At 31.7% G+C, this 21,636-nt stretch overlaps 2 protein-coding genes across 2 annotated transcripts; both read right to left on the minus strand.

The window, feature by feature from the left end:
* Nucleotides 1–4,809: 4,809 nt before the first annotated feature.
* Nucleotides 4,810–5,827, minus strand: LOC139527604 (protein Star-like). Its single transcript, XM_071323134.1, has one exon. It carries the CDS (start codon nucleotides 5,631–5,633, stop codon nucleotides 4,833–4,835), a length of 801 nt encoding a protein of 266 aa, XP_071179235.1. The 5' UTR covers nucleotides 5,634–5,827; the 3' UTR covers nucleotides 4,810–4,832.
* A 13,789-nt stretch (nucleotides 5,828–19,616) lies between these two features.
* Nucleotides 19,617–21,296, minus strand: LOC139526375 (E3 ubiquitin-protein ligase TRIM71-like). Its single transcript, XM_071321514.1, has one exon. The coding sequence runs from the start codon at nucleotides 21,294–21,296 to the stop codon at nucleotides 19,617–19,619; it is 1,680 nt and encodes a 559-aa protein (XP_071177615.1).
* Between the last annotated feature and the right edge of the window lie 340 nt (nucleotides 21,297–21,636).

The following is a 21,636-nucleotide window of genomic DNA, read 5'->3' on the forward strand; positions in this document are numbered from 1 at the left end:
ATGGATGTTCTACCAGCTTACAGTATCATTTTTAAATTCTTAATTTATTAACTTTTACCTAACCTCACCTAAGTACATCCTTAAAAATCATTGAACATATGCATTTTTAAAAATGGCGAGAAACTGCATGAAATATGTTATAAGAAGGTTTTTTTCCAACTGTCTGGCTAGTATTTCAATGATTGTCGGTGATGTGTCGACTTGAATGTGTATGTGTTTTGCGTAAATTGTTTTGTCATAAATCATACCGTTGTTTATTTCGAATAGTTTCCCATTTTGTCAAGTCAGGGGCATTTATCTAGTATTTGTTTAAATCATTGAAGTTCGTATGGTGACCTCTAATTGCTTAAATAATTCACTTTATTTAGACTCTGTTGCATATAGTTGTCTCAGTGGGAATTATTCAACATCTTTATCTTATATATTAAGTTTGACATTTGACTAAACACAAAACAAACAATAAACAGATTTGGCCTATCCAAAACAAATGGTCACTGGGATTTTGGACATAAAACATTTATCTCGTCTTGCCATACTGATGTTTCTAAATGGTGTCTAGAAAATGGTGTCATTTAAGCGGTATGGTTCATTCCCTCTATTCCCACTTTTTATAAATCTGGTAAGAAAAGGTAAAATTTCATGTGGGAATAGAAGGAAAACTTGTGCAAACAAAGGATTATACTGTACAAACATTTTTTAATCAACTGTTAATTGACCAGTGTTTTATTTATTAGAACAGGTAATAAGTTATTTTTGTATCTGTATGAACTCTGTTTTTTTTTTTAAACAAAATAAAAAGTGAAGTAAAGTTAAGTTTTCACCCATTATTTTATATCTATGATTATTGGTCCAAGTAATTATATTTTAAAGTATACTTTTATTTCATATCTTAAGCCAACAGGAATCACCAAAAGCATTAAATTATCGTTTATTTAAAGTTACTTTGGAGTTTGAGAAATATTTATTTTGGATGACCGGCAGATATCCTTATTTCTTAGATTTTGAACTTTGAACATGAAATCTCCAATAGAAACTGGAAGATGGCAAAAAATAAAAAGAGAAACAGAAAATGTGTATTGTGTAATTCAGATGCCATTGTTGATGAATACCATTACATTTTTAATTGTTCAGCTTTCGATAATTGTAGAAAAAAGTAAAAACAATGTATTGCATTTTAAAATAGAAATAGAACAAACACGTTGAAGTTTTATGACTTATTGAATTCCCAAAAATGTACAGAACTGAACGAATTTTGTAAACTTATTAAGGAGATCAATAACAAATTGAACTTTTCTGGGTGAACAAATGTGAATGCTTCTATCTACTTTCGTACATTATTTATTCATGTAATTGTATTGAAATATGTGTAATTATCTCTATACCTTTCTGTAATTTGGTTTGTGAGAATAAAGATATATATATATATATAAGATTATACTTGGTTATAATATTATTTATATCATGATTTATTAGAAAAGCAGACAATCTTTTAAAGTTACAAATTCAAAAATTTAAAAATAAATCTGACTCCAATCTATTTATCATATTTTTTCTTTATTTTTAAGTACTAATTCAAAAATTTTAAAATAAATCTAACTCCCATCTAGACTATTTATCAAAATTTTTCTCAATTTTTAAGTATTTATTTGATGAAAAAAGAAACATATTACAAATTAACAAGGTATTATGCCTAAACAGTGTACCAAATATGTTATGCTTTAAAAAAAATACAGGTAAATCTTAGGTGAAATTCTAATTAACCCTGATTGTTATAAAAACAAATTATTTATCAAAACATCTATTGTTATTTGCAAGTGGGAATAGAAGGAATAGTATTTTTAAAAAGTGGGAATAGGAGGAAGACACCATTTAAGCGCATAGACACTGGAAATGAAAAATAATTACGTCGTTAATGATAAAGAGACTTTGATGATAAAATAGAGGCGAAGATACTTTAGAGAACATACTTGTTATTCTCAGAAAGATATTAATTCGGTTTCCACAAAACAATAGATACGTTTCTAAGACCAAATTCATAAGATATGGATTAAAAGTGAATGACCTTTTGTCCACGTCAACCTCGTGTTTTACTTTCATTTTCTCAGAAAATTAATTTCCAGCTAGCCTGGCAGTCCCGAAATTATCAATATTTTTAAAGAATTGAATGCTTTATTAAAATTTTGTTTTAAGTAGTAAAGTGCTGACCGACATGTTATATGAAGCGCGGAAGCCATTAAAGGGAAAATGGTACTATTAGCTTTTCCAGTATTAGGTTGGCCTTTTGTGTACCCAAGGCAGGTGAACGAGGTCAACTAAGGAGCAGTAATATTTCTAACAGTAATGCCACCATCTTAAGTAGACTCTTTCAAATTTCAAAGGTGTATGCCGATCTAAAAAGAAATTCTACAAGAAAAGTTGTAAAAAGTATCTCTTGTGTAATTTCAATTCCACTTGCATGGCTATATGAAACATAATATTATATTTGCAAGTACAGTTAACCTATACTATTTCCATAAAAAGTGTACTAATCGATTGACTTCGAAACAAATATATTTGGCCTTTTAAACATTTTTTGATTCGAGCGTCACTGATGAGTCAGGCGTAAAGTTATTGTAATCCTGGTATCTATGATGAGTTTATATATATTTATTTGGCCTTTTACACATTTTTTGATTCGAGCGTCAATGATGAGTCAGGCGTAACTATATTATTGTAATACTGGTATCTATGATGAGTTTATATATATTTATTTGACCTTTTACACATTTTTTGATTCGAGCGTCACTGATGAGTCAGGCGTAACTATATTATTGTAATCCTGGTATCTATGATGAGTTTATATATATTTATATATAGCAATATATAGGAAACGAAAACCATAAATTCGTTATCTTAATAAATCTAGACTGCAGCGGAAGATGGCCTCCAAATTAACTTGCTTAGAAATCATTTGAAACCAATAATGAAAAACAAACAAATATTTATTGAAGATTCTTTTCAATGACTCGGTTTTTGATGCAGATATTTTACAAATAAATGCCAATCGCAAGGAAATTTATTAGTTTATTTGCAAATAAAATTTCTTTATGTTTTGTATGTCCCGTTGTTTGCACGCGTCTTTCCAGGAACTTAAATAAGATAGTTTGTGGTTTTTAGATACCGCAATTAACGATCTAAAATGTTTGATTTCACTAATCCCCAATTACAAGATGAGAAAAATGCAAACAGAAAGGAAATGATTTTATATAAAACGATGAAACGGAAATAGTTCAGGCAATCAATCATAAAGAGTCCTAATTTCCTAATATAAACAAGAAAACTATTTAGAGAGAGCATTTACTGTATTGAATTTTGGATATTTATCAAACATTTGATTCTAGATCAAACAAAAGCAAACACACGAGGTTTATTTTATACCAACTTCAACTTAATTCAATTTCTAGAAACAATAAGATTGAAATCGTTTATTCAAAACGTACAAGCTTTCTCTTCGAATAATTTAATATGAAAGTGGTAATTTAAATCCAATTTAATAGTTATTGGTATCGTTAATAAAGAATCTGATCAATTACCATGTCCTAGTTTGAACAGAATATAAAAAGAAATGAACCGTATTTGAGATGTTTAAAAGTGCAATCTGGGAAAGGATAAAAAAAAAAAAAAACCCACTCAAGGCATGTAGAGTGTAATTCATCTAAATTAATGTTATTATTCATTGATGATAACTTTACCAAGAAAAGGATAAGTTGAAGAACACCTTTTAATTGTCCATGGTGGTTCGTTCATAACGAATAAAAAAATCCATCAAAATATGAATTAATAGCTGCGCCATAAGCACATGATACGCCCGTTGCCATTTTAGCTCGAAAGTTCTATAACTCTGCAAAGTCATATAACATATATAAATAGATGCTTATTTTAATAGATATAGGCTAAACAAAGCGTTTTTCAGTTATTGTCCGAAAACTTGAAACTCCACCCTTTTCTATAATTTAAAGTACAAATACTCCGAACCAGTAAAAGCAGACATTTAAAAATAATGTACATATTTATTAACAATTTACAATAGTTTCGTGAATATTATTTAAATGCATTTTTTTAAAATCCCATAAGTCTAACATTTAAAATCTGAAATTTATAATAATTGAAAGGGAGCTTTAGGTCTAGCTAGATATAAACAAATCCCCGAAATTTCGTGAAAATTGGTGAAATTGTTTTTGAGCTGTTATTCGAAATGTTGACGACGGACGGCCGGATCTAACGTTACGACAGAAGGTACATCATTAAATAACAACTGGTTATAAATACAGGGATAACACAAATTTTGCCTATTGTTCAGAAAATAGATATAGGAAGATGTGGTATGAGTGCCAATGAGACAACTCTCCATCAAAATAACAATTTATAAAAGTAAACCATTATAGGTCAATGTACGGCCTTCAACATGGAGCCTTGGCTCACACCAAACAACAAGCTATAAAGGGCCCCAAAATTACACATGTAAAACCATTCAAACGGGAAAACCAACGGTCTAATTGTTCTACTGTTCAGAAAGCATGTTTAGAAATCAAGAAATTTATTTTGTTATGGATCAAGACACACAATTTGTTTTTGTATCTATTGTCCAACAAATTTTTAAAATTTAGACCGTCATCTACAACGATAGTTTTTTTTTGGTAAAGTTAACCTTTAGGTTTCACTCCCATGGACATCATAAAACTCATTTGAAATAGTAAATTGATTTTACTTCGGGAATCTTCCAATTGGAATTTTTATCTCTAAGGGCATATTTATTTCTAAACATTTAACACATTTAATCTAATAATTTATTGTTATCTTTTTTTAAATATGTCATCCCTGTTAAGTTTTCTAATCCATTTGTATCCAGCTTTTTTCATAAATTTTAGTATTTGGTCTCGACGATCTTGTGTTTCTATCGTCAGAACATCTATGTCTAATTCCTTCCAATCAATAGATTCCAAAATCATCATTTCAGCGCCCTCTACGTCAAGCGAAAAATAATCGACATGACGTTGACCTATTTCTTTCAAAAGTGAAAGAAGAGAATAACATTGCACCGTAATTTTTTCACCAGCATGTGACCAATGGTCTGCCTTACCGTATTTTTTCACGTTTTTCAAACGTCTGCGTTGGTCGTCTGTTAGTGTTTCCTTTACGCTCGTGAGAGCACCAGCTACAATAAGGGTCATATACGGCTCAGAGTTGCTAATACAAGCGTTCGCCATATAACATCTCCTATCTTTCTTCAACATTATTTGATACATGTATGGATTAGCTTCCACTAGTAAGCCTGTCCAGCCCCGTTCCTTTTCAAGAAATAGTGTATTTGAATAATCTTCCCCATCATAACCACCGATTTCAACGAAAAATCCATTTTTTTGACCGTGTAGAAACTTGTCTATATATCTATCTTGGCCATGTTGTGACCAAGCTAGAGTACCATTTACCATACCATCAGGGTGATCCAAGACATAGGTACCAGTTCCCCTATGAACAACAACGTCCTTGACCCCATAACTGCGTATGAATGGTGAGATTATGTAATACACAAGAACCAGGATCAAACTACACAAAACAACCATCCACATATGTCTTGTATTGAATAAAGCCATAACACCACAAGATTTTACACACTATAAACTGTGAGTGTCGCGTATTCGGTACCTCTTCTGTTTTTTCTTCAAAATTTAGCTTATTACTCTACTTTAGGTCATAATAGTTTATGATTTCATCGAGGTGCACTTTTAAATATTATTGTTAAGGTTACATCCGCTTAAAACAGACATAATTATTATTGTGTTTACCTAGATGTAATGCATCAAGGTGCCCGAGGCGTTTAACACGGATGCACACATAATAAATGCATTTTAAATAAATAACGAAATTTACATGATCATAACACATATTTCATGTACTTTAAAATTGGTTCATGTCTACACCATGTAAAAAAGAAGAAGACATTCGTAAAAGAAATGTGAAAATAAAACGACCCGCTTAAAATATGAACGATTGAATGTGATTTGCTCAACGTTCAGTAACAAATATTTCAAGTATACTTAAACCAGGAAAACAATATATGTTGCCGAAACTGATGAAATGTGGGAAATTGGGTTTCATATGATCAGGTACGAGACCATGTGTCCACTCTAAGGCGAAGCATTGACACAATATCTCATTAAATTTTTCCAAGGTTGATTTGGACTATACCACTGGCCTCACATGGTAAGTAGGATAGAACAGGAGCATTGCCTTGCAATTTACCATCGACGTTAATCAGAAAGTTGCTACAATGGTTCCTGAACGCACAGTTCAGCATTTTTTTTTCTACACGAGGTGATTGGATTAAAATCCCCGTACTTAGGAAAAGCGGTCAAAAACAGTCTTCCGTATTATAACAGGGGACCTCAACAAAATTAAAGACAGAGAAGATATATTTACTTTCTTAAAAGAGGCAGAATATCGTTCACAATCAGATAGAGGATTGGTTGAGTGTTGCCATGTCGACATTAAAGATGTTTTCATCCTGTTGTAAAATATATGGAATAATAGATATTAACATGGGAAATTTCGAAAATAACTAGGAAATCAAGGTTTAAATATATAAAGACCTGTTGGTGACCTCCTGCTGTTGTCTTCTCTATGGTCGGGTTGTTGTCTCTTTGACACATTCCCCATTTCCATTCTCAATTTTATTCAAGTACGCAAAGCTTTTTGTGTTCATACCGAAAGACAAAGCAGCGAACAACGTAGTAGTGATATGACGTAAATGACGTAAATTATTTTCACGGAAATTCTAAAAAAATGAATTATTTTAAAATCATTAAGGACCATACTATTTTAGCTCTATGTTTTAAAACGGATGTTTTCAAAAGAAGAGCTACAGAACTACTTTATTAGCGGATATGACCATTACTGATATGACTACTCACTAAGGAAACTGTTCTTGAAGAAAAAGCAGGTTTTGTTTTAAAAGCGTAATGAATATTTGGTTACTTTCAGAATTGCAGTCCCACAGAGAAATATGCGGAAGAAACAAATCTGTCTTAAGTTCTAATGAAAAAAATATATCCTTTAAGAAGAAAAAAAAAGAACGAAGATTTCCACATTGGAATATTTTAACACACTTTTATAATATATCAATATTGTTGTGGTCAATAAACTTTAATCTACAATTTTTATGCTAAAGATATCTGTCACTTGTAATTAATTTCTAATCATAACCTGTTCATTTCTATTCATTCAATACATCATTTTTACCGAGAATCGATTTCATGTTGTCAATATCGGGAAATATTTTGTTCATTGCATTCACTATATAGTGTTATTCCACCAAGCTTGTGAATAATTGAGGCAATTATAAGTGAAAATTTGACAAGTATTGCTTCTTTTGATATTAAATTGGCAAAACGGTATAGTAATTGAAACGACTTGCAATAATTTCCGTTTAATTAATAAATAATACATGAACTTCGATAAAATCTTAAATGATTCACACCAATTTGCCTAGAATAAATTCCAGAAAGATATGTCAAACTGGTGTAAATTGCAATTTTAACTAAATACACGTAGTTTTCCTTTGTTTGACCGAATAAATTACGTCCTATATTAAATTTTTCACACCACAGACATTGATAGTAGCCACTGGGCTCACAATTAGTACATTCATATAATCGGTTTGTCTTTACAAGACTCATCAGTTGCGCTCGATCCAAAAGCAGTTCAATCATCATGTCTTTAGACCATGTGTTTGTATCATATCATTGTTTTTGATTGCACTTTTGGTTCTTTTCTGTAAGCATGCGTATAGACAACATAACACTATGTAAAAGGGCTTGGATGGTGTTAAAATAGACGTTAATAATGGTAAAAAGGTGCAGAATAAAGGGTTAAAATTGAAAGAATTACAAGAGAATAATGGGGTATTAAAACATAAAGACTAGAGAATAATGGACACAAAAGACAAAGAATAGAGGAAAATGGTCTAGGAAATAAAAGGCCCTCATGTAAAATATGTTCTTTTAAGCTGATAAGGAGCTAAGACCCGAACTTGATTTTAAGTGACATATATCAAGGTCATAAGTTGTCGGTTAAATGTAAGATGTACACACAGTATAGTCTATCAATTTTTCTGCTTGTCATGGAAGCAGTTTAAAACCTTTTGGTGATTTTGCGCTGTTTTCTGCTCTTTGGTCGGTTTGTTAGACATCTATTTGACACATTCACCATTTCCATTCTCAATTTTATTTTTTACTTATTCTTTTAGACAGTTACAAGGAGTGTCTTACATTTTCTGAAGACAGGCAAAGTCACAAATATCCTTGTTGAGAAATATGTGTTATACGTGAAGAAATATCAACCCCAAAGCACATTGTTTCCCTCCAAAATCGGAGACTATTATCGATCCGTATCTTATACGCTTTCGCGCATGATCAGTCGATGTACTGCCCGCAAAATCCAATTGGAAGTAAGAAGAAAGGATAGAAAATAGGAGAATTAGGCATATAAAGATCATGTACGTATAGTGTAAGTGCAGCATTTTGTTGAATTGAACTACATCCACCCTTTTTACTTAGTTGCAGAACTGTCCAAAAACGTAATGGGCTCAAAGCGTGTCGAAGTGATCACCTTTTGATGTATAAACACAGGCACCCGACGACTTTTCTAAGTGTATTTAACATTTTTATCATCAAACCGAGATAAACGGGTTAGTTTATACAATGTTCGTCATTTTCAACACTTTAAAGTAATAGAATTAAATGCATTAAAAGTGTCCAAATCCTTACTGTGTCCACCTTATTACTGTGTCTCTTTGTTTTAACATTTGCCCAATTGTCCCGCGATTTCGCTGGCATCTTCTAGTATCATTTTATTTGTACTACATAGCTGTAGATGGGAAGAGAATTCAAAATACAAATCATATTCCTATTATTTTATTTCCATTTGTTGTAGTGTGTCCTGTTGCATCCATTAATGACAAATCACGCAACATGTTTTAAATGAATCATACTATCTTATTCAAAATCTTAATCTTCGCATGAAAATAATCATTAGTTGACTAAATGAACACTTCAATTCATCATGAGATAGAACCCCAGTGGATTTGTCCATTCAATGGTGTGACTAAATTTGATTTTTCTGTCTAATGCAATAATGTGGCTATTTAATGACCTCGTTATCAAAATGTGATGTTTTATAAATTTTCGTTGACGTAGGGGGCATCTTTTCTATTACGAATGAAGAAATCCCATTTCCTAGCTGGCTGATACCCATTAAGATTGATGCACGATAGAGAGGTTTAATTTTCTGCTACAATTGTTGGAAACAACTAGTTAACGGAAAAAATACCGGGTTAGAAATGTCATTAGTGAAAGCAACAGCTTGGTTATGTTTTAACTGGGATATTTAGTCAGCAAATTTGCTATTCTCTGCTGCTGAAATCTAATTTAAATAGTACTCTCTTTTATACTACATAAAACCATTCGTGTAATTCTTATTTTGAAGAATGCGAGACTCGCAATGGACAAATGTTGTTACGAAATAAATGACTAGACATGCAACTAAAAAGTTTTGAATTACACCGCTACTTACTTAATAAGCAAACAAAAAATACCTATATACTTAAGTATAACACAAAGTATCTAATTTGTATCTTAAAAAAAAAAGTAACCCAGTCCTTTCTTTATATTTTGATTTTGCGAATGTCTATCCCACAGAACCGTGTTATCCCGTATTACCGGAATCATTCGTTATATATAGGTCTTCCAAGAATGTCGATCGTTAGTCAGAAGATAAATATCAACGGAACAATAACGATTTATTGCGAGAATAATATTTTTAAATGGTTGTACGAAGACGGAAAAACACAAGGTTGACAAACTTGCAGGGAGGCCTGTTTCGAATTATTTCGACAACAAAGGTATGCATGGTATTGTACTCCTCGTCATTGGTAGTCTACAGTTTTTATATCCGGGTGTTATAGAAAAATGTTGGCTTGTAAGGCAGATATTTTGTAGTATATGTTTAATTTATTCGCAACTTGGCCAGCAAGGACGCAAGTTCAATATTTATGGATAGCTGGAGATCATCTTTATTTCGATTATGTCTATGTAATACATGTATGAGAGATTATACGTTGACGTTTACTTCACACCCTTTATTCATAATTTCAAAAGATATTACATGTAGATAGTATTGAAACGATGGCATTCAAGGGCATTCAAGGGCAATAACTCCTATCAGTAGTCAATAAACTGTTTTGGTTATACAGTCAATCATGTCCTCTTGATTCTTGAACTTGATGCTGGATAAATTTCTCGCTTTTCTTATTCTGAAATAACAGGTACGGATGCAATAAAAAAAAATAACGAAAAGGTTCAAGGAATAAAATATTGCATTTTGGGCACACATTTTCTTTACAGGGCAACAACTGTTTACCGGGTTTGTAATAACATGAGCAACACGACGGGTGACACATATGGAGCATGATCTGCTAACCCTTCCGGAGCACCTGAGATCTTCCTCAGATTTTGGTGGGGTTCGTTTTGCTTAGTCTTTAGTTTTCTATGTTGTGTCATGTGTACTATTATATGTCTGTTTATTTCTTCATTTTTAGCCATGGCGTTGTCAGTTTATTTTCTATCTATGAGTTGGACTGTCCCTCTGGTATCTGTCGGCCCTATTTTTCAAACTAAAATCTTAAAAGGTATTTGCAATTGTTCTCGAACGTGAACTAAGAACCAGCGCTAACCAAAATATATGATTCCCACCGTCCACTGTTGTGTTTTCATACATGTTCAATGTCAAACGGATACCCTCTAAGCATTGGTCTTACTGCCAAACAGAAATATCTTGGAAAGTCTTACTGATTAAAAAACTACAATAGGGAAAACATTGGCAATGATTGAATTTAGTAGTGTCAACCCTGTGATTATGACCCGTGTATATAGCAAAATCTTTAATACACCGTTTGGTGGGGCGCCTGTCAGAGGCGGAACGTACAGATAAGAGGTAATAGGTAACTATTGGTATTGGTATCGGATTCGACCCGGAACTTGGTAATTATTGGCAATATTAATTATTTGGAAAACAAAAGGGTCTGGAGTGGTGTAATTTTTAATCTACACCATTGTCCTATATCAGCTATATATAAAGTTGAATTCTTCGATTTGTCGTTTTTACCCGATGACGGCAGACAACTCGGACCTCGTTATTTTAGTATTATAGATTTCAAATATTGGATTGTATATTCATCTCCAAAGGGAGAAGAAGAATAACTCTTGGGCGAACTGAATTTTGATTGAATTCCAATTTACACTGTATTTTAAATATTGGATTGTATATTCATCTTCAAAGGGAGAACTGAGAAGAATAACTCTTCGGAGTGAAATGAATTTTGATTGATTCCAATTTACATTGTATTTTAAATATTGGATTGTACATTCATCTTCAAAGGGAGAACTGAGAAGAATAACTCTTCGGAGCGAACTGAATTTTGATTGTATTCCAATTTACATTGTATTTTAAATATTGGATTGTATATTCATCTCCAAAGGGAGAAGAAGAATAACTCTTGAGCGAACTGAATTTCGATTGTATTCAAATTTACATTGTATTTTAAGTATTTAATTGTATATTCATCTCCAAAGGGAGAAGAGGAACTACTCTTGAGAAAACCGATTTTTGATTGTATTCCAATTTACCTTGTATTTCAAATATTGGATTGTATATTCATCTCCAAAGGTGGAAGAGGAATAACTTTTGAGCGAACTGACTTTTGATTGTATTCCAATTTACATTGTATTTCAAATATTTAATTGTATATTCATCTATAAAGGGAGAAGAGGAATAACTCTTGAGAAAACTGAATTTTGATTGTATTCCAATTTACATTGTATTTTAAATATTGGATTGTATATTCATCTCCAATGGGAGAAGAGGGATAACTCTTGAGATAACTGAATTTTGATTGTATTCCAATTTACATTGTGTTCTAAATATTGGATTGTATATTCATCTCCAAAGGGAGAAATGAATTACTCTTGAGAAAACTGATTTTTGATTGTATTCCAATTTACCTTGTATTTCAAATATTGGATTGTATATTCATCTCCAAAGGTGGAAGAGGAATAACTTTTGAGCGAACTGACTTTTGATTGTATTCAAATTTACATTGTATTTCAAATATTGGATTGTATATTCATCTCCAAAGGTGGAAGAGGAATAACTTTTGAGCGAACTGAATTTTGATTGTATTCTAATTTACATCGTATTTTAAATATTTAATTGTATATTCATCTCCAAGGGGAGAAGAGAAATAACTCTTGAGAGAACTGGATTTTGATTGTATTCCAAATTACATTGTATTTTAAATATTGAATTGTATATGCATCTCCAAAGGAAGAAGAGGAATTACTTTTGAGAGAACTGAATTTTGATTGTATCCCAATTTACATTGTATTTTAAACCTTGGATTGCATATTCATCTCCAAAGGGAGAAGAGGAATAACTCTTGAGCGAACTGATTTTTGATTGTATTCCAATTTACATTGTATTTTAAAAATTGGATTGTATATTCATCTCCAAAAGGGAGCAGAGGAATAACCTTGAGATAACTGAATTTTGATTGTATTCCAATTTACATTGTGTTCTAAATATTGGATTGTATATTCATCTCCAAAGGGAGAATAGGAATAACTTATGAGAGAACTGAATTTTGATTGTATTCCAATTTACATGGTATTTTAAACATGGGATTGTATATTCCTCTCCAAAGGGAGAAGAGGAATAACTCTTGAGCGAACTGACTTTTGATTGTATTCCAATTAACATTGTATTTTAAATATTGGATTGTATATTCATCTCCAAAAGGGAGCAGAGGAATAACTCTTGAGAGAACTGAATTTTGATTGATTGTATTCCAATTTACATTGTATTCTAAATATTGGATTGTATATTCATCTCCAAAGGGAGAAGAAGAATAACTCTTGAGCGAACTGAATTTTGATTGTATTCCAATTTACATTGTATTTTCACTATTGGATTGTATATTCATCTCCAAAGGGAGAAGAGGAATAACTTTTGAGAGAACTGAATTTTGATTGTATTCCAATTTACATTGTATTTTAAACATGGGATTGTATATTCATCTCCAAAGGGAGAAGAGGAATAACTCTTGAGCGAACTGACTTTTGATTGTATTCCAATTTACATTGTATTTTAAATATTGGATTGTATATTCATCTCCAAAAGGAAGCAGAGGAATAACTCTTGAGAGAACTGAATTTTGATTGATTGTATTCCAATTTACATTGTATTTTAAATATTGAATTATATATTCATCTCCAAAGGGAGAAGAGGAATAACTCTTGAGAGAACTGAATTTTGATTGTATTCCAAATTAACATTGTATTTTAAATATTGGATTGTATATTCATCTCCAAAAGATAGCAGAGGAATTACTCTTGAGAGAACTGAATTTTGATTGTATTCCAATTTACATTGTATTCTAAATATTGGATTGCATATTCATCTGCAAAAGGAGAAGAGGAATAACTCTTGAGAGAACTGAATTTTGATTTATTCCCATATTCTGACATATATATTGCTACAGTATATATGTCTCCAGAAAATTCTAACACGAACATTACCGGGTTAGAACCCATTGATGACAAGCTACTAGCTGATGTTGTTAAATACTCTAATTTAGGGCAAATTATAGTCCAAGGCGATTTCAATGCCTCTACTAATACAAAACCAGATTTTGTTGCCTTTGATAATTCTTGTACTTCAAATCAAGATGATTTACAATATATTTCTGATCAAAATATACCAAGGAATAACCTTGACACCAAACTTGTCAACAATAGTGGAAAGTATCTACTGAATTTATGTAAGGAATCAAGTCTTAGAATACTAAATGGTAGAACCATAGGTGTTTTACATGGTAAACACATTTGTATTACATACAATGGATGTAGTGTTTGTTTCTAAAGAATTATTACATATAGTTAGTTATTTTGAAGTACATGACTTCACTTCTTTGTCAATTCATTGTATAATATGTTGTTCTTTATTACTAGTAATAGGTTTTATTATGCCTAAAAAACACCCTAATATCAGTTGGATCCTATCCCAAATAAGTTTATATGGACCCCTGAAGCAATAAATCTCTACACATTAAATAGTAACAGTATAGAGAGTAAAAACAAATTTGAACAGTTTTTGAAATCAACTTTTAAAGACTCTGAATCAGAAGTAAATTCATTTAACACTATACTATATGAAAATGCTTTGAAGTCTGCTGAACTAGTAAAGAAAGTCCCAGTCAGAAATAAAAATCAAAATAGGTCAAAAAGACGACCTTGGTACTCTGAATCTTACCGTGAACTTGGCGTTACGGTAAAACATTATGCAAAGTTAGTTAATAAACATCCCTATAATTCTGAATACAGACATGAATTTTATTCTTTCAGATTTAGACTTAGACGTGTATGTAAATATGAAGAAAATAAATACAAAAAAAGATATATTTTCAGAACTTTATACATGTGAGAAAGACCCAAAGATGTTTTGGAACATTTTGAATAAATTAAGTAGACAAAAAAGTAATAACAAAGAAAATGGATCTTTACCACAAGAAGATTTCATCCAGTTTTATAAAAAAAAATGAATAGCTGTGACATAAATCACAATAGTTTTCACTCTAAAATTATTAAAGATTTTGACTCTCTCTCTAAAAGAAAAGTTTAATTTATCACATGTTACAGATGACTTAACCAACTTGAGTTCAGACATAACAATTGAAGAGATAGCTATATATATAGTAACAGCTATTCGTTTAATTAAAAATGGCAAAAGCACATCAGCCGACATGATTTCAAATGAAATATTGAAAAATGCAATCCCTATTTTAATAAAACCACTTCATAAACTCTTTAATAGCATATTCGAATCTGGTCAATTTCCGAGAATATGGATTCAAATTCAAATTCAAATTCAAAGCTTTATTTATAGTCGGCATGTTACATAACAAATAAACTTAAGCTCTCTGAGCTTAAAACAATATCATCTGCATATAAAAGAATGTTCAAAGAGGTATCCCCAATAGCAACTGGATCCGTATGTTTGTTATCAAGATTACCTACTAGTTCATTTATAAAATAGTTAAAAAGAAGGGGACTCAATATGTCACCTTGTTTAACACCCCTTTCTGATAGGAATAGAGGACTCAACCCATTAGAGAATTTTATTCTGCATACTGTATTAGTATACATTGAATAAATAACATTAAACATTTTTTGGGGGATATTATTGATATTTTTTGGGGGATATTATTGATATTGATATTATAGATATGGAATGAAAGCTTACTTGTTCTCTTGCATAAGAAAGGGGACAAATTTGAACCAGGGAACTATAGAGGTATATCTATTAGTTCTAACCTGGGTAAACTCTTTAATAAAGTTTTAGAATGAAATTCAAAACAGTGTGGTTGTGTGGGGTCACCAAGGTTTCTTAACGCCTTTAATTATAAAATAATTCGAAAAATTAATCAGAAATAATCTTTATGTTTTGATTTATATAATTGATATGAATCAAAACATCGTGTTATTTCTGATTAATTTTTTCGAATAACTTTATTAAGGTGTTGAGAACCTTTGCTGACCCCATAGTTTAAGTGTCTTTAAAAAGTACACAGTGAGCAATGGTCGTTACATACAAACGTTCACCTAAATTGTCCCAGTCAATGGATGAATTTAATGTGTCAATCAATGGCCACAGCCATACTGTATTGAATTTCATTCTATATAAACGTTTAGTAAAATTTATGGATATCAAAAATTTAATAAGTAAAAATCAAATAGGTTTTAAAGAGAAAAGTCGTACAGCTGACCACATATTCACTCTTAAGACCATAACTGATCAATATAGACAAAAAATAAAAAAGTTTTTGCTGCCTTCATAGACTTAAAACTAGAGGCTCTAAAGAGCCTGTGTCGCTCACCTTGGTCTATGTGAATATTAAACAAAGGAAGCAGATGGAATCATGACAAAATTGTGTTTTGGTGATGGTGATGTATTTGTACGTCTTACTTTACTGAACATTCTTGCTGCTTACAGTTATCTCTATCTATAATGAACTTGGCCCAGTAGTTTCAGTGGAAAATGCTAGTAAAAATTTACAAATTTTATAAAAATTGTTAAAAATTGACTATAAAGGACAATAACTCCTTAGGGGGTCAATTGACCATTTCAGTCATGTTGACTTATTTGTAAATCTTACTTTGCTGAACATTATTGCTGTTTAAAGTTTATCTCTATCTATAATAATATTCAAGATAACCCAAAACAGTAAAATTTCCTTAAAATTACCAATTTAGGGGCAGCAACCCAACAACGGGTTGTCCGATTCATCTGAAAATTTCAGGGCAGATAGATTTTGACCTGATAAACAATTTTACTCAGTCAGATTTTCTCTAAATGCTTTGGTTTTTGAGTTATAAGCCAAAAACTGCATTTTACTCCTATGTTCTGTTTTTAGCCATGGCGGCCATCTTTGTTGGATGGCCGGGTCAATGGACACATTTTTTAAACTAGATACCCCAAAGATGATTGTGGCCAAGTTTGGATTAATTTGACTCAGTAGTTTCAGAGGAGAAGATTTTTGTAAAAGATTACTAAGATTTACGAAAAATGGTTAAAAATTGACTATAAAGGGCAATAACTCCTAAAGGGATCAACTGACCATTTCGGTCCTGTTGAATTATTTGTAAATCTAACTTTGCTGAACATTATTGCTGTTTACAGTTTATCTCTATATATAATAATATTCAAGATAATAACCAAAAACAGTAAAAATTCCTTAAAATTACCAATTTAGGGGCAGCAACCCAACAACGGGTTGTTCGATTCATCTGAAAATTTCAGGGCAGATAGATTTTGACCTGATAAACAATTTTGCCTATGTCAGATTTGCTCTAAATGCTTTAGTTTTTGAGTTATGAGCCAAAAACTGCATTTTACACCTATGTTCTATTTTTAGCCATGGCGGCCATCTTGGTTGGTTGGCCGGGTCACCGGACACATTTTAAAACTAGATACCCCAATGATAATTGTGGCCAAGTTTGGTTTAATTTGGTCCAGAAGTTTCAGAGGAGAAGATTTTTGTAAAAGTTAACGACGACGGACGCCGGACGCCGGACGCCGGACGCCGGACGCAAAGTGATGGGAAAAGCTGTGGGCCAGGTGAGCTAAAAAGGCATTTGATACTGTATGGCTACTAGGTTTATTTTCTTAACTCATAAAACATAATATCCCCCAAAAAATGTTTAATGTTATTTATTCAATGTATACTAATACAGTATGTAGAATAAAATTCTCCAATGGGTTGAGTCCTCTATTCCTATCAGAAAGGGGTGTTAAACAAGGTGACATATTGAGTCCCCTTCTTTTTAACTATTTTATAAATGATCTAGTAGGTAATCTTGATAACAAACATACGGATCCAGTTGCTATTGGTGATACCTCTTTGAACATTCTTTTATATGCAGATGATATTGTTTTACTATCTGAAAGCAAAGAGGGTCTACAAAAATCTCTTGATATGTTACACGAATATTGTTCATCATGGAAACTACAAGTTAATACTGATAAATCAAAAATTATGATATTTAATTCTAATGGCAGGACATTGTTAAACCATTTTACTTATGATAATGCATATCTTGAAACGGTAACAAATTATTGTTACTTGAATATTGTTTTAAAGTATAATGGGAATTTTTGCCTTGCTGTGAATACTCTAATGGAAAAGCCAGGAAGGCATATTATAAGATAAAGAAAACTATAGGTCTCAACAACCCATGTAGACTTCTTGAAAAATTGTTTGATTGTTTAGTTACTCCCATTCTTACATATTGTAGTGAAATTTGGGGGGTGGATTCACATTTTAAAGACTCTGATCCCTTTGTAAAACTTTATGTTAAATTTATCAAAGACATATTAGGGGTTCACTGTAAGGCATCTAATGATGGATGTCGAGCCGAACTTAATAGAATTCCCTTGCAAAATAAAATATTATATTCAATATTCAACTACCTGAACCATATAGTTTCTTCGGAAAATTCTTTGGCATATGATATATTCACTAAATCTGTAGATTCAAACCCTTGGGTCATAAAGGTCAAGAGTCTTTTGAATGGACTTGGGATGTATTATATCATCAATAACTTTAATTATGTTAAAGGTAATTTAAATTCTATTAAGCAAAGAATTAATGAACAATGTTTGCAAGTTCAAAATGCAAATATATTTGAATCAAAAAAGTTAGACTTTTTCAAGAGTGTCTACATAATGGGCAGAAGACCACCCTATGTTGATATATTAAAGTCATAAGAAACCTCAAATTAAAAAAAAATATGCATATGTTTTTTATAACTAAATGGATAGTTTTCACTATACAACTTATGTACATATACTTTTTTCTGAGGAAAGTTCTTTAATTTGTCCACATTTAGAAGAAGATTAGTTATTTTTAATTGCTTGCTTCCAGGAAGCAATTCGCCGACATATTTTCCGTATGCATAGTGACCTGAGCGTAACCCTCCTCGTAAAAGTCCGGTAATCGCAATACGCATGAATCTGTCATTAAAATAAACAATTATCTGATTGTACATGTTTAACGCGTGCTCAATACCCATGCTTTTTGTTTTTTGTTTACTATAAGGTGAAATCGGTAAACTTCGGCTTCAAACACGGCATTTAATGAGCAGCCATATTTGTTAAATCATAACAGACAGAGAGAAAAAAAAATTGACGATTATACGATATATTTGCGTAAAAAATGACAAAATCGTGCGCAGAGGAATAAGTTTATGATATATACATGCATTGGTTCAAGAATTGGATAAATATCATTTTCACCCCTCACTGGTTTTATATGACTTTAATTAAAAAACAGAAGTGACAGAGCTGCAATATGTAAGATCCGTATAAGCGCTCATATACTGATGATTGAAAGAGGGAGACATCTAAATATTCCCAGAAATGAGAGATACTGCTCTGTATGTAATTCTGGTCAAATTGAAAATGAAAAACATTTTCTTTTACATTGTGAAAAATACTCTACTAAAAGGGCCATATTTTACCAAAAAGTTTCAAATATAATCGTTGATCCTACAAAATTTCATACACAATTCTAAAATTGACTTCCTCTTTCATTTCAAACAGTTTGCAGAACAAACTCTATAAAATTGTCAATATGTCTAATTCATAATCATTGTCTATAATATTACATATTAATATAGTCATTATTTGCAATACCTATTATGTTTGACCAACTATGTAATTGATATACCATGAGCCTTAACCATTTATTGTTGATGAGTTTGTGCTAATAAAATATTTGTATATTGTATTTGTATATAATTACATTGTATTTTAAATATAAGATTGCATATTCAAAACAAAAGAAAAAACTAAATATTCTAGATAAAATATGAATATAATAAAGAATGTTAGCCGCGCAAAAACCAAAAACAAAAAGACCGATGCAAAGAAATTGCTGTGATCTAAACAAATTTCGACAGTTTTTACTTCTAAATATCGAATAAGTAGGCTTGACCATTAGAGACATTTGTAACAAGAAGCGAAGACGATGTTTTATCTATGTTTATAGCAAGTGGATTAACAATTCCATCTACCTTGGACAATATAGTTTTACTCGTTTTTCCATCTTCTGATAAAACTACTATCTTGTCATTTCCTTTGCATGCGACATATATGAAGCCATGTTTGTCAACTGTTATTCCAGATGGTTCGCAAATGTCTTCGTGTGTGTATGTCCACAATAAAACTCCATTATTGGTGTAACAAGATACGAAGTTACGTTTCAAATCTGTACACAGGATATTGTTTTTATACAGTGCTGTGTGAACTGTATAATCTCCCGGTACACTGATGTCTGATAAGGTATTACCGTCCAGATCCAGTATTATAAGTTTCATTGGACTACTGTCCATGTTAACTACCAATGATTCGCCATTGCTGTCAATGCCATAACATGTATTTGTTACTATAATAGTCTTTGTAATGTTTTTCTTGATTAGGTCAATGAGCAAGATGTTGTGTTTATCAAAAGAGGTCACGGCTATTAAATTGTCTTTGATATAACAAATGTCACTTGGTTCGTCTTCGAAAACTATAAGGGTTTCACTGTATTCCCCGTCTTGTGAAAACAAAATCAAACTTTTACTGACTGAATTAAGAATAAGAATACGACCATCAGGTAAAATCTGACAACCTTCGATATATTTTTGGGGTATTTTCAGTGTTGTTTTCAGTCTCGGTTTGATACCATCAATCGTTAATCTAGGTGGAACTGACAAATGTACTTGATATTCGCCAGAAGTTTTAAGCTGCAAAGTACACGGTGACGAATGTACTACTGTATTGCCAAACGTCTTAACATTATTGATTAAACATTTTAAATCAGAGAAAAATTTCGACTCCAAGCGGATCTCGTCCAATTGGCCCTTTCTTTGCAATTCGGTGAGATATCCAACTTCTTCTGATGCCAACTTTTCCAAATATTGCAAACCTACGTAAATCTGCAGATCTGCTGCATACAGGGTTATTTTTGAAAAATCATTTTGCAAGCGTTGAATCGATTTCTTCTTATTTTCCATTTCACTAGTAAGATGGTCATATCTTATTCTTATCTTATCATATTCTGCAGATAAATCATCCACTAATTTCTTTTCTATTTCATCTAAATGTTTATTTATTGAGGCACGTAGATTTCTGATTTCATTTAAGGACTCAGGTTTGTTCTCTTGAATGGTTGTTATTCTAGACTTTAAGTATTTTACTGTTGTTTCAAAATTTTCAAGTAAAATATTAAACTTTTTTTCTAAATTTGAAACTTTAGCGGAAGTTTTGATATCCCGTAAAACTTCAACAAATGGGTCGAAATCCCTGCAATCTTTATGGTTGTCTTTTATGCACTTAACACAGCATGGGTTGCCATGGAATCTACAATAAAAGTCATACTTTTCATCATGCTTTTCACAACGACTTTTTATATCAACAATGAACGAAGGCAGTTTCATGTACTCATCCAGGGATATTGTTTGATGCCCCTTTGAAGCTTTAATTCTTCTATGATGCCTTTCACAGTTTTTACAAAGAAAAGTCTCACAATCTGCACACCAAACAACTGCAACATTGGAAACATCTCCCTCTTCACAAAGATGACACATATGATTAACAGACGCCATACTCATAGGGTTAGACCTACAATAGAAATTTTCAAATATGCACATATTATCAGAGATATTAGTAAGCTCCTATGCCCTTTCCACCCTGACAAATATTTGCCCTCCACCCTGCAAAGATTATTCCTTGTAAACTTTAAATTTTTGTGCATTCGAAATCTGTTCAAAGTTTGTTTTGTGAAATATATCAACTATGGCATAGTCATGACATAGTTAGTATTTCATTTTTTTAACACTTGCGTAAAGAAAATCCAATCATTCGATAATGAAATTAGTACTTATTGGAAAAAAACTTAAAATTAATCACGAGGAGCAGGAATTGGTGACTCAACCGGACCACCTG

The sequence above is a fragment of the Mytilus edulis genome, chromosome 6 (genome assembly GCF_963676685.1).
Source record: "Mytilus edulis chromosome 6, xbMytEdul2.2, whole genome shotgun sequence".
In the NCBI taxonomy this organism is placed as follows: Eukaryota; Metazoa; Mollusca; class Bivalvia; order Mytilida; family Mytilidae; genus Mytilus; species Mytilus edulis.